We start from the raw sequence: 15,051 nt of genomic DNA on the forward strand, positions 1-15,051 counted from the left end.
TTCGGTCCCGAATTTCAATAACATTTCTTACAAATAGAACCGTAATTTTGGCAAAAAGTCAGCTATACACCCTGGATTTCATATTTGCAATTTTGGTCCGGTCGACGAACGAATGGACAGAGAGATACACATACGTATTTTCTTACGAATTTTATAACTCAATGAAAAAAAATCAGACCTTTTTTGTAGAGCATTAAATTTCCTACAAAATCTAAGGAACAAGATATTTTTTCAAGTAGTTGGAAGCGAGAGATTCTATAAGATAATAAGAAAAAAAAAAAAAGAAAATTGTAAGTAGAAGGACCTTCCCGTAAAAAAAAAAAAAAAAAAATCGGAGTTTTATAAAAAAAGTTTGAAAATTTTACAACAAAAATTTAAAGTTTTAAACAAGAAAATAATAATAATTTTGTAAAAAAAATTTCAAAAATTCAAAAAACCAAAAAAATTAAAAGATTTAAATTCAACAAAATAAACAAATAATACTATTTGTAAAATTTATAAAATCTAGCAGTAATTTTGTACAAATTCAATTTGCAATCATCATCAATCACTTCCTTAACTTTAGGTATACACAAGCATACATTTCACAAGCCAATGAATACCATCGTCATTTGCAACAGCGACAACTGCATTCGCAACAACAACAACAGCAACAACATATGATTTACAGTCAACAGCATACGAATATGTCACTCAACTCTACAACGCTAGACGACTTTACGGGCAGCATGTACGGAACCGCTGGCGAGGCATTACGCGCTGCGCGCTCCACAAGCAATCTGTCACAAATTGGCAGCGGCATTAGTGCCATAACGGGCGGCGGCGTCGGTGGCGTTAGTTTAACAGCATACTACGCTGGTGTCGGCGGTGTTGGCGCGGCCTATTATGCGCGTTCCGATTACGCGGAGTCCAGGTGCTGCCAAGCAACAACTTTACTGCTACTACTTTTTATCATTTATTTTCGTTTTGCTAGTAAAAAAAAAGCTATCTACAAGTTACAACTTGCTCTATATACGTATGTTTTAGTTTGCCCACAGGTGTTAGGGTTATTCACAGTGTGAGCAAAATGTGGTGGACACGTTCTAAAGCACTCGTTACAGTGTTTTATATGATGATTTAGTAGTTTTAGTTAAATAACGAATAACGGTTTTTTTAAACTAAATTTTTCAATTGAAACCAACTTTTCATCAAATATATGGTTTATAAAATGAGTGATCATGTGTTTTAAAACAATTTGTGCACTTAAACGAGTCTAAAAATGTTTAATATTGTGGCAATGCAGCTCAAAAATATTTTTTTTCGCTTTTATTGCCATTTGGCTATAATTTTTATGCTTCAAGAACAAATTCCGCGCGTTACTCTTATATAGCTTGTCTTAATTCGTTTGTTCCGTACAGTGCCTTTTAAACTTAACACGTAAACATAACTTTTCTAACTTTATGCTTTGTAAATAGCAAAAAGTTCATCATTTCACGTTAGTAAATTTTACATAAATCGCGCTGTGAATGCCCCTTATCATATGTCTGCATATTTTGTTTGACCTACATTGGCTTACATCAACAATATTCGACTTAAGTAAACTTTCAAACTAGTTTTAGCCTCATTACATAAGTGCATTTATGATATCTGATATGCGTATACCATATATCTATACATAATCATAGTTACATTTGGCACATACACACATGCATACATACTCGTATCTGACTATTGGCTGCTTTATTTCTTACATCGAATTCGTCATATTTTCTATATTGTTTGTATGAATAACTCTATCGATATATGCATCTCTGCTGTTATCGAAAAGCTTATGTGGGGTTTACACTTTTATTCATGTGTGTGTGATATGTAAATATTTTTATTAATGTATTTGGATATCAATATATTCATTTTGAATTCTAGGTACTTGTATGTCCAAAAACTTTTAATATGGGTGCTCACTAATCATTATTATTTTAATTAAAAAACTTTATATTTTAGGAGCTTATCGATTTTTTTTTTCAATTTTAATTATAAATTTCATTTTTCTTTGTGAACTTATGGAAAATTTTTTCCATTTTAACTATAAATTTCACTTACACTTTGTGAGCTGATGGAACATTTTCTATATTTTTTTAACTATACTTTATTTATATTTTATGTATTTATGCAACACTCAATTTTCTGCCTGCCATGCAAATTTTATTATTCAGATCTATTTTACGATTATCTCCAACTTTTGGTGTTCGTTATTGCACAAATATACATACTATAGTTACTCTTTAACGTTCCACTACACTACGCCTTAATAACAGAGATGTACATATAAAATGTTTAAGCAAAATAATGATTAAGTTTTCTGCTTTGTTAGTTGATTTCTTTTTATTTTAAAAATTTAAAAATTTCAATTATTTTGTGTGAAATTATTAGAATCATTACAAACATTTTTTTACCCCAAAAAATTATGGTTTTGACCCTCAAAAATAACTTTTGACCCAAAAAAAAACAAAAATAATAATTAGTGATTTTTTTTTTCAAATATGCGTATTTGTTTTATCGCTTTTAAAGCCAATAATTCAATTATATTATTTTTAAACAATATTCATAATAATTTGACCTAAAAATATTCGCATTTAATTTTTTGTTTTGCATTTTTATTTAGCGATATTTTTTATAACATTTAAATTAAAAAGAAATTKAAATTGCTAGTAGGTAGTTTTTTTTCCTTTAAAATGATTAAATTTGWATTTATATATTATTATAAATAACTTTTAAAAATATTTCAAAAAAATGTTGACTCCAAAAAGTTATATTTTTGAGTAAAAGGAAATTTTCAAAACTTTTTTTACGATTTTTTTTTAAACTTTTTTTTATTTATTTTTATATCCTTCTACATTTTTATATAAAAAAAATGTATGTTAATTTCAAAAAATGTATGTATATGTAGGTGTGTTTTTCTCTTCGCATGTCATTATTTACGTATACATACCTATGTATGTATGTATGTATATACTATGCATAACTATGTGCAAATGCGTAGAGATCAAATAATTTAGCACTTATTATTTATAGAATCTCTTAAAGATCCACTCTCTGGCACTAATTTTCATTGTCATTACATATAAAACATATTTTGTCTAATTTACGAATGCAAAAATTTGTTTGAATTTTTTATTTAGCAATGAATTTCTTCAAAATGCTAATACTTAAGCATAAATTTTCAATAGTTCTGTCTAATTTACGATATTTTCAACTTGAACAATTTTTTTCATATTTCCCAATTTTTTTTTTTAATTTTTAGAAAATATTTTCCAATTTTTTTTTTGAAATTTATTTTTTGCAAAATATTTATAAAAATTAAATTGAAAATATCGTAAATAAAATTTTTTGCAAATAAAAAAAAATGGAAAACATTTTTTACAAATTTTCTAGTACATTAGCCTACAAAGGTAATGTGAAGGTTATTCGTTACTTTACCTTTGAAAAGTCCGTATATAAAAGTTCGAAGTTGTTCTAAAATAATATATATGTATATGTAACATCGAAATTCTTTAGTAATACGGGTATTCACCTATTAAACTCTTATACAAAATACCACCGCAAAATCGAGAATTTTATTTAAAAATTCTACTTTTCAAACAGTTCAGCTTTAGAAAAAAGTTTATAGTAGTAAAAAAGAACAAAAATATCTAAAAGATATTAGGCAAAATAAAAAATAAAAAAAATATGTTTTTTTTTTTAACTATAAACAATACCCACAAAGACATATTTACATATATAAATTTTATAACGAAAAATACTCACTAAAATATATACTCTACTCAAAAATCTATTTTTATTACATTTTCTCTAAGAAATCTTGCATGGTCTCAGAGCAATTAAATAGGTTATACGTTGCGCATGCGCTGTACTACAAATCAGCAGCTGTATATTAAATAATTTACTTATTTTATGTAATAATTTCGCTTAAGATATTTTTTTTTATCATTTTATTATATTTACTGTTCTACTTTTGAACTTATAAGTGCTTCATTTTAAAAATATAATTTAGTTCGTTTTTATATTTTCAAAAATTTGTCCGAATATTTTACTAACCGTACTCTCACTACACTTCTAGATCGGGTCATCTGTCATTACGCGATGCCGAAGCCATCGCCGAACCTGATCCACAACGACTCACACCACGTAAATTCGTTAACGAGCACTCAATCGTTTCACTGTCGGCCGGCATACTCGTTACCGTTAAACCGAAGTACACTTCACATGGCGCCATTAGTAATATTGTGAAGTTGCAGCGCTTAGGTGCCAACGATGCAACACGCCAACTCTTCCAGACCTATCCGGGACCATTGGTGCGTGGCCTCACACACAAGAAGACCATTATTGAATTCTGCGAGGAGCAAATACGTTTGGGTCCCATGGAGACCACCATCTACGCCAAGCAGCTGGTGTCCAATAATATTGAGAAATATCGTGGCTCCTATACGTTGATGTGGAACCTGCTGATCTTGTTGTTGCGTCAAAATGGCGTAAGTATAGAAATAAATTCTATATATTTTTAGATATTTTATGCATTAAAAACTTGGCCGACATACAGATGGTCGTTGGCACGGATATTGCGGAATTACTCTTGAAAAATCAACAACAATTCCCCTATCAAATCGAGCACACTGACGGTGGCGACTCATCGGCACTCAGTGGTGATGAGGCAGATGAACAGCAAGCACCAGCAACCGACTCCGCTGTTGCAGAACAGAATAATACCGAACTTGACTCGGGTAACGAAGCTGAAAGCGTTACTAATTCGAGCAAACAAGCACCCAAATCCACCACAACCATCAGCAATATACCAGTGCTCAACGATGATGAGATAACCGAAAAGTTCCGTAACTATTTGCTGTATGGCAATGTGAATGAGGCGCTCGACTGGGCCACCGATAACAATTTGTGGGGTCATGCGCTCTTTCTAGCCTCCAAAGTGGATCGGCGTTCACACGCCAATGTCATGACGAAGTTCGCCAACAAGTTGTCACTTAACGATCCACTGCAAACGCTCTATCAGCTGATGAGCGGCCGCCAGCCGTCTAGCGTGACTAGTGTACAGGACGAGAAATGGGGCGATTGGCGTCCACATCTTTCGATGATACTCTCAAATACATCACAAAAGCCTGAATTAGATCGTAAGTCGATAACAACGCTTGGTGATTCGTTGCTCAATCGTGGTGATTTATTTGCGGCGCACTTCTGTTACCTAATGGCGCAAGTGGGTTTCGGGCGCTACCAAGAGTGCGCTACACTGGAGAACACACTGCAACAGCATTTGCCCAAGTAAGTTTTTTATGTTGTTATTTTTGTTTAATTTTTTATTAAATTTTTTTTTATAACTTTCAAAAAAAAAAATTTTTTTTATAACTTTCAAAAAAAAAAATTTATCAACGCTCTTTATATATTTTCAGGCTCGTTTTGCTTGGCTCATCACATTATAAATACTTCAACGACTTCGCCGCCAACGAAGCCATCATGATGACCGAGATATATGAGTATGCCTGTTCATTGAATGATGATAAATTCTCGCTAGTCGAGTTTCAGGTAAGCCGGAAGCTGATGCTAAACTCTAATCTACGGTATAATATATATTTATTGTTTTTTTAGCCTTATAAATATTTGCTGGCCACACGCCTGTTGGATTATGGCTATAATTTACGTAGTCTTATGTATTTCGAACAAATCGCGCTGCACATACAACGCGATCCGTGCAAATACGAACCAAGCTTCATTAATAAGGTGAGTCATTACGCGATTTTTTGGCTTAAAAGCAAACATTATATCAATCAAAATACTATTTTTCTTCGTAGATTTACGACTTTGCCGATCGTCTCAAATACTACGACCCAGTGCTGGAACGCTCCATGGACGATCAACAACACCATACTGAGGGTGGATTAAATAGTCAGTTGCCGAATTTTGAGGAGCAAAAGTGGTTGCAAGACTTGCGCGCCCTGGCAGTGCAACATAAGGTGAGTGTAGGTGAAAAGTAATGAGTTGCTATAAATATTTTAGAATATAATTGCTGCATAGTAGTGAATAATACAAAAATATATAAAAAATAAAAATAATGTATTTAATAAATATATAATGTCATATGCCGCATATAACTAGCTCATTGATGCAATCAAGCAATCAATACCATTTAATCATTATTAATTCAGCGCGTAATTGCATGTCATAATGTCTTATATACATAGTTTTTCAGTGGTATTATGACAACTTAAATCAGTATTTTCCAATTCAGCTGCTTGTTTCTTTTTTTTAATTCAAGTCTATTCCAAAACTGTTTTGTAAGCCTTTGTGAGACGTGCAGAATATATTTACACTAAAATTTTTAAATAAATTTTAATTCTACCTAACAATTAATTGCTTTCTGAAGTGAATATATTGTTATTCAAATCCGCAAAGCTGTTATAATTCATATTCAGCGGCATTCAAAACAATTTATTATGCAGTTTTATTGATTGCGTATTTGACAAACAAACGTTTATATTTTCAGCTATTCAGCGCGTTTGTAGTGAACGCTACGTTTAAAATTTTCATTGTATCTTACTTAAGCTAAGAAAATATGTTTAAAAAACGTTTTTTCAACTGTTGAGTGCATATTTTTAAATAACTGATTACTTCTCAATTCTTAATAGTTGTCATAACTGTTATTCAGCGCATTTTTAAAGGCCTTTTCGCCACCATATTATGTTTTTATACTTGCATTATCAAGTTGTATGGCATATTAAGCGTATTTTTTAATATATTTGTATATTCAGCTCACTTAATAAGTCGTATTATGCGTTTTTTAATATTTGTGTATTCAGCACAGTTAAAAAGTCAATTACTGTTAGCTATACAGCGCGGTCGTAGTAAAGCTTAAGTTTTTATCTTACCTTACGAACGTATTTAAGTTGAACAATCTTTTGTTCAATGCATATGCAGCTGTTCAGCGTGCTTTATTAAATATACAAACTGTTCTTTAGTGCATAAAAGTACTCATTATTGTTATTCAGCGCATTTTTAAGTGTTATATATATTTATTTTGTTGGCGGAAATGGTTCTAACGCATATTGAGCTTTGATAAAGCGCAAATTCAAATCACTTTGTATATAAAATAAACAGGGATGCTATGATGTCTATTCAGCATGTTTAGTATTTTAGTATATTTTATTACATATTCAGCGCATTTCAAATGCAAAAGTTTTGCTTATAAGCTATTCAGCACTATTAGAGGAGGTTTGACGAACATTTTTATGCCACACACTATTAATATTTTAATAAAATCCACACTTTACGATTTCAAATTGATTTTTTTCAGAACGAATATACCAGCCCTGCTGCACCGGTGTATGGACAAATTGCCGATACACAGAGTCAAATCGATCAACAATTTGTCGAGATAAATAAACAATTTAATGAGCTGAATTTGCAATATCAAGGTCTCGGCAACGTCGAACAAACGCCTACCCCTTACAATCCAGACACCATGCAACAGCAGCAACAACAACCACATAATGATATAGCTGCTGAGCATTATAATCAGCAACAAACAGCAGTGGCTGGCGACTATAATAGTCAACAACCGAGCCTAGATTCACAAGCTCCGAATCACGTGGCTGGCGATGCATCATATGCTTATTACAATCAACAGCAACAGTATATGCAGTCAATAGATGCGCAGCAGCAGCCACCGCAACAACAGGAACCTCACTCTATTCCTTACTATGATCCCACACAACAACAGCAACATTATCAAGGTTATGGCGCAGAAGCGGTGGATGCGCAAAATAATGCTGCCGCTTATGATTACTGGGCACAAGAAAATCAACAACAACAGCAAACACAACATGCCGGTTATGGCGACGAGGTAAGTGGTGTGAACTTGTACGCTTGCCGTTAAATGAGAATAAAAATGTTATGCAGAAATTTTAGTACGAAAGTGGATTCGTGGAGGTCCCTGAAGAGCCCATATATTTTTTATGAAAAAAATGTCCCTTGCACCACTTTCCAATATAAGCACCGTTGCGCTGTTATTAAAAGAGCTCGCACCTGTTGTTTCTGTTGAAAAGCTTTGTTTTGGAGCTTGTATGCAGAGAATGTAAAGTGGTCAAATAAGATATGATTCTACAGCTTTACATTGTTACCCATAATTACGACTATTACTGTTAAATATGTTTAGAAATTTTAAAACTCAAATTATGCATTTGGAGAGTTTTTAATATTTTTGGGGACTTGTGTAGACTTTTAATTTTTGGTTAAAAAGGCAATATAATAATCTTCGACTCCGATTTAATGTATTAATGAGAAAAAGTACGCTTAAGAGTTTGTGTAGACTTTGGAGGCTTTTGACATTTATGTATGAACTTTGGCAAGTTTTCAATTGCAAGCGTATGCTAAAATTTTTACAATTTGGAGACTTTTTCATATTTGTGTGACTTTTCTTTCCTGGCTTTTTACACATTTTTGCTCTTTTGAAAGCTCTTCAGTAACTAACTGTAATGTTATTAAAGGTTTATACAATATCGGTTATCTTTCGCACGCTGAATCCTATAGTTTTCACTCTCCAATTGCCTGCTTTTATTTGGCCACCGTCGTTTTTTGAAATTTACTTTCCTTTTAACATAAATTTACCACAATCCTACAAATTTGTACGCATGCTTACCTTGATTGGAATTATGCTGCTGCAGCACGCCGCAAATGATGATGAGCCCGCTATTGGGATAACAAAAACAACACTTAAGGATACAGCAAAAAACGTGGAAGCCTATCTAAATAATGATGATATGCTGGCATTGAAGCAAATGCCACTTCAAGCAAAGTCACAAACAACTACAACATATAAAACTACTTTGGAGAGTTTACGAAAATTACAACAACCGAAAGACAAACCCTTGGAAATCACCGCTGCAGCAGCCAAATTATATAATAGCTATGATGGACCGCAAACGCGTGTCGCAAAAAAGGCCAACACCAATCACAACAACAACAACAACAATGCGAAACAGCAACAACACGCAGCTACTTTGACCACATCGTTCCTCAGCGTGCCGCCAGATGTAAGTAAACCTAATAATGGTGTGCTACCACAACAAATGCAGCAACAACAAAAGCAGAATATGCCACTGCAACAACAAAAGCTTGCACAAACCATTAATACATGCAATGATAAGTTAACTAGTAATTTAAGTTCGAATTCGAACACAACTTCGAATGCCAATGCGAACGTTCCGGTAAAGCGCGTCAATTTCGATTTGCCACAAAAAGTGGACAGTGTGGTGTCGGCGGCTCGGGTTGAGGCCGCAAATAGGAAATTTCCGCCGTCGCCACCATCTGCCAGTGTTGCCAATTTTAGTACACAAGCTAGCAGCAATAGCAGTAGTGTTAGTAATAGTGGTAGTAGAAATAGTAGTAACAGCCACACAAGTAGTAAGGCAGCGGCACTCGGCACCGAAGGCATCAGCAATGAAGCACGCACTAACTCCACAAGCGCTTCCAACTCCACAACTACGCCCTTAGCTGCCAACGCTCAAGCGACAAAAACGCTCGCTGCCTATCAGCGCGGCTCAAGCGCATCGGCAAATGATACTTCCAAGCCATTCACACTGCCGCATTACGCACGCAAAGCTTCCAATCGCGCCGAATTGGCTAGAACGCACCTCTCGCCCTACAAGCAAATCGTCTATAACGGCACCTACCCCATCGACTTGCCACTACAATCACGTTTCGAAGCGCTGGGACGCGACTATGATCCCGAAGCGAATGCGCAAACGACACGTCTCAAATACACACACATACTGAACGACTACGATCTGGATGATCATGACTTACTCGACGATGTGGCCGAGGAAGATGAGGATGACGACGACGACGATGATGATGAGTATATGGTTGATGACGATGATGCTGACACTTATGATTATAACGAAGCTGATGAACTCGAATTCGATGAAGTGAATGAACGCATGCCGTACAATATGGCTGCCTTCCTGCCGGAGCAGGACCGACCCGAGCGCGGCACATTGCTCAACAGACTCGGTGTTATACGCGAGGTGAGCACTTCCAACAGCGTGTCCCTGACCGGCGCTGAGGCTGCTAGTGGCACTGTGACCACTAGCAATCATCATGCTGTCTGGTCGATGCAAGAGCTCATCGCGAACCCGGCAATACCGCTCAACTATCAGAAGATGTGTCATGAAGTCGAGCAGAGTTTGACGTCGTTTGAGAAGTACCTGGATTCGAAAACTTTCGAGCAACGCAAGTCGCAACAGCAGCCAGTGCGCACTTATGATATAGATGGGCCGATTGGCGAGCCGCAGGACAAGAAGCATATTTAAGTTGACGATTGGTGAAAGTGTTGGCAATTTAGGGGTGATTCAAAAGTGTAGGTTCCGATAGACTTTTGAAAGCAGAATGTGTCAGGTTAAATAACGCCTTATTCAATCAATAAAAATTGTTTCCAAAAGCGGTTTGAATTACATAATTCGACGGTTATATACAACTATTATGTGTTATGCTATGTTCTGTGTTAATTTGAGTTAGCTACATGGATATACATATGTAACTCTATTATAATTTTTTGTTGTAATATTATTATAAAAAATTAATCTCATAATAGCTAGTCCTTTTCCCGAAAAAAAAAAATGTTTAATTATAAAATATTGAAAAATGTACATTTCGCTTAAAATTTTAGCAACTCAAGGCGAACAAATAAATTTTTTTTCTAATAATGAATTCGAGCCTCTATAATTAAAAATTCATTCTTACGAATTGTTATCGGCGTTCAGATAATTTGATAACCCCTTCACTTTTGTTAAATATATTTAACTGTAGTACTTTTTGCTAATTTTATATTGGTAAAACAAATATACTTCAAAATTTGTTCAATATTGCTTTAAATTTCTTTTAAGCACTATGTATTTAATTTTTTCTGCGTAAAACTTGAATTTTTAAAATTTTCAGCAATTTTTTAGATTTTGCAGATTTTGGAGACTTTTGAAAAAGTCTTAAAAATCTCTGCGCACTTTTCCTAGACAGTTTTTGACCACATTTTAAGACTTAAATACGCTTTGGAGACTTGATAAATATTGTGTAGAGTTTTGTAGACTTTTGGAAAAGTTTTAAAAATCACTGCGCTTATTTCCCAGACAACTTTTTAACACTTCAATAAGCTTTGGATACTTAAAAGGTATTATGTAGAGTTATTGTAAACAATTTTTTTTTTGCATTTTAATGTCATTTGTATACATTTAATATTGTTTTACAACAACTTGAAGTATCAGAAAGTGTCCAAAGTGGCAGAATTTGATCATTTTGCATACAATAGCGCTACTCAGTGCGCATTTATGCCATTTTTTTTACTTGTAACACATTTTTAAACATACCATAATTTATTTGTGTTTAAAATACATACATATGTATGTATGTATGTTAAAAAGCTTCAACCATGCTTACTTTCTGATGAATATGTAGGAGTTATAGTATTTTCAATTCAATCGAGTTCTTTTTGAAAAGAAATTTTATAGCAAAATTGGAAGTTGAATTTAAATAAATAAATAAATTGAATTGAAAAAAATTTGCTTATGATAACGATTCGTGTGAATTTTAATGCATTTATTATTGCAAATATTTGTAGAAAACTAATAATTTTTGAAAACTAAATTTAAACCAAATTTTGTTAATCTCATAAATTATACTTCTGCAATTGTAAAACTGTATAATTAAATCTTTTTGATTTTTAATTTTGTTTTAAGTTTTGGTTATCAAATTTTTTTTTTAATTTGAATGCTTTAAAAAAGTCATATCTAAATTTTTTAAATTTTTTTGTTAAATTATTTTTTTTTTAATACCAATTATATATATTTTTTTTTTAATTTTAAATGAAATTTATTTTACTTTTTTTAATTATTTTAAGTAATCAATTTTTAATTTTCATTTAATTTTCTTAAAAAAAATATATACACATATGTTTTTTCGTGTTAAATTTTCTGAAATTTGTGACACCCAAACACATCAGAACTACATTTACACTTGAAGTAGAAATTATTATAATTTTTTTTCTTGGAAAAATCAGCAAACTTAAAAGAAAAAGGTTTCGCTTGCAAAAATATTTGTTTTGTCTTTAAGAAGTCGTTTTTCTTAACTAAAAATATCATATAAATCTGAAAAATGGAATTGTAACTGTTTGTGCTCATTGTAAAAATATGAAAATAAAATTAGAAATGAAAAACATAAAGAATGTGCTTAATTAAATTGTTACTCAGATATAAACTGTATAAAAGCTTACAAGAAAGCCAATAACTGTATTAATAAAAATTATATTACAGCCAAAGCAAATTTATAGACTAATACCAAATAGTTTAAGCTAAAAATTAGTCTCAACTACACGATAAAAGCATTTTGCGTCTGCGCCTTAAAAGCTTTTCTCGGTAACAGTAAAAATAGCTTTAAGTGTTTTTCGGTGAAAGTGTTAAATTTAAAGTAAGCTTTCACTTATAAACACACATGCAATTAAATTTAGAAAAACTACGCATTTATTCTACATGAAAGTTTCGCAAGCTTCAAATTTTTAGTGCAAGCTGCTGGCTACAGGTGAAAGCTGCGTGTGGAAACTACGAAGAACTTCGATTCAACATGTGGAATACATATACCAGCTTGCTGTGTTAAAACTTGTGTGCAACTTTTAGATGCTTTTGAAAGCTTTTAAGCTTTTTTAACTGCATTTTATTAATTTCATTTAATTTCTCTTAAATAAGCTACTAACGCCGGTTGTTTTAACGATGGCTGCTGTAAATTTTGACTAAACACAATTATCTTGCAGTACTTTTACAGCTATTATATATGCAGCTATTTTTATTTTTTAATTTATTCCTAATTTCTTAACAATGCATTGCAAATGTAACATTAAAACTTCGTCAATAACCTTTAGAATGCGCGGCCCATCATATCCATGCCGAAATCGAAAATTTATGATGCGGAAGATGATAAGCAGCAGCAGCAGAAGGCGAATGCCAACGATGTCGGCAAAAAACTGAGTGAGCAGAAGGGTGGTAAAAGTGAGGCTGGCAAGGAGACGCAAAAAAGGTGAGTGAACGTAGAGATTAACATTACCTTTCGCTGTATTTTTTACCGAAAGCTTGGTTGTTATAATGAAAGCTTTTAAAAATTTGAGAGCTTTCAAAACCTGCAAAACTTTCTGTTTATCTTCGAAAGCTCAAGTTGTTTATATTTAAAGCTGTTTATCACGAAAGCTTTTAATAATGTATTAAGAGTGCAAAACACAAAGCTTTGAAAGCTCTCTAATGTGTAGTACTTATTAGTTTTTTCCTCTGAGAAAGTGGAGAATTTTTAAGTTTTTACTTACAAATATAACACCGTAAACGTTCCGTAACCATATTTATGTAGTTTTTTGTTTTGATTTTTTTAAAGCTTTCGTGGTACTTAATAGTTTTTTTTTCTCCAACTTCAACTTTCACAGATCCCTATAACTTTTTACACCTGATTCCTGTTTCCAATTGATATTAATTTACTTTTATGCTACCTCAAGCTTTATTTACTCTCACCAAAGCTTTCACAAAGCTTTTGAACTTGCCTTATTTGTAATATATTATTTATATTTTCTAATATAAATGAATTTACTTTCCAGCTCCCAGCTAGGTAATCAAAATTCCGGCTGGTTCGGCGGCATTTGGAACAAGCTTTCACTGAAGCCCAAAAATCAAATGATCTTGCCCGACGATAAGAATCCCAGCATAGTTTGGGATCCGGAAAAGAAAAAATGGGTAAATACAGATGGTGACGAAGCGGCCGAAGAAAGCTTCAAGCCGCCACCAAAAATGAGCGATATAATGGCACAAGCGCCACCAGCAATGGGTGCGTCCAATGTGCCAACTGCGTCACAGCCGTATCCACAATCACAACCGCAACAACAACAACAACAACTGCAAGCTCAGCCACCACAGCAACAGCCCTCACCATTGCTCGACACACAACAGTATGCTGCGCCCACACAATCATCAGCCCCTGCCGTCTCACCAGCGCCCGTCTCCGGCTACAGTGCGCATGCGTTGACCGGTACCGATGCGGCAGGCGCAACTAAAACGCCCAGTTTGCAGTCGAATATGTTCAAAATGCAACGCAATCGAAGTGAGTCACTTTTTCTTTCTTTCTTAATAAAATTATTAAAAAAAAAAAAAAAAAAAAAAAAAAATATAAAAATATTAAAAAATAAATAAAATTTTTTTAAAATATTTAAACAAAATAAGGGTATTTTTATACTATTCTTTTAATCAATTACATATTTGCTTTTTCAATTGCAGCCTTGAAGAATTCTTACGTCGATGTGTTCAATCCCTCAGGTGCCCCTATGAAGGCGGTGGAAAATGTGCTGGCTCCGGCCTTGCCCCCGGCTGCAGTGCCGCAAAGTGGTTTCTTTATACCGGGTCCGGCGCCAGTGGCCGCTGCGGGCGACAATAATGATGCTGGCGCCTATCAGCAGCAGCAACAACAACAAATGCCGCAACAAGATGTGAGTATGGACTTTTTCGCATTTCGTGGAATAAATTGTGAATTTTTTCCTTAAACTATTATAAAGAATGAAACGTTGACTTTTTGTTTGAGCAAAAAACTATTGAAAATTAAAATTTTTTCGTTAAAAAAGGTTATGATAAAACAATATTAAATTTTTTAAGAACCACATTTTTTGTTAATTTAGTATACATAATAATTTGTAAAAATGTATGAAATATTTAAAATTATAAAAAAAAATATTCCTTCGTTTATGAAATATTTAAAATTAAAAAAAAAAAAAAAATTCCTATAAGTTATTTTATTTTTTTTAAATATATAGCATTTCAATTATTTGAATTGTTAAAATGATAGTAAATAAATAAAAGAAGTAATTCAAATAACTGTAATGTTATATTTGTATTTTTCTACAATTTTTTAAACATTTCTGCACTTTTTCTAACATATTTTTACGGCGACAATTATTATTTTTTCTTAAATGGTTTTCGGAACTTTTTTAAATTTTTTTTTTTC

General features: G+C 33.0%; 1 protein-coding gene across 2 annotated transcripts in view; it reads left to right on the plus strand.

Moving 5' to 3' along the window:
* Positions 1 to 15,051, plus strand: part of LOC108973925 (COPII coat assembly protein sec16) — a 26,760-nt gene that overhangs the window by 10,307 nt on the left and 1,402 nt on the right. The window contains exons 6-16 of one of the 2 annotated variants that reach the window (XM_018941445.1): positions 566 to 913; positions 4,097 to 4,508; positions 4,577 to 5,307; positions 5,436 to 5,568; positions 5,632 to 5,763; positions 5,835 to 5,996; positions 7,334 to 7,882; positions 8,703 to 9,071; positions 12,941 to 13,095; positions 13,658 to 14,157; positions 14,331 to 14,539. In XM_018941445.1, coding sequence (XP_018796990.1) covers positions 566 to 913; positions 4,097 to 4,508; positions 4,577 to 5,307; positions 5,436 to 5,568; positions 5,632 to 5,763; positions 5,835 to 5,996; positions 7,334 to 7,882; positions 8,703 to 9,071; positions 12,941 to 13,095; positions 13,658 to 14,157; positions 14,331 to 14,539 — 3,700 coding nt within the window. Of the gene's footprint in view, positions 1 to 565; positions 914 to 4,096; positions 4,509 to 4,576; positions 5,308 to 5,435; positions 5,569 to 5,631; positions 5,764 to 5,834; positions 5,997 to 7,333; positions 7,883 to 8,702; positions 9,072 to 12,940; positions 13,096 to 13,655; positions 14,158 to 14,330; positions 14,540 to 15,051 lie in introns of those variants that run through there. The other variant, XM_018941446.1, reaches the window with a different exon arrangement.

The sequence above is a fragment of the Bactrocera latifrons genome, unplaced genomic scaffold (genome assembly GCF_001853355.1).
Source record: "Bactrocera latifrons isolate USDA-ARS-PBARC rearing strain unplaced genomic scaffold, ASM185335v1 scaffold_51, whole genome shotgun sequence".
Lineage (NCBI taxonomy): Eukaryota > Metazoa > Arthropoda > Insecta > Diptera > Tephritidae > Bactrocera > Bactrocera latifrons.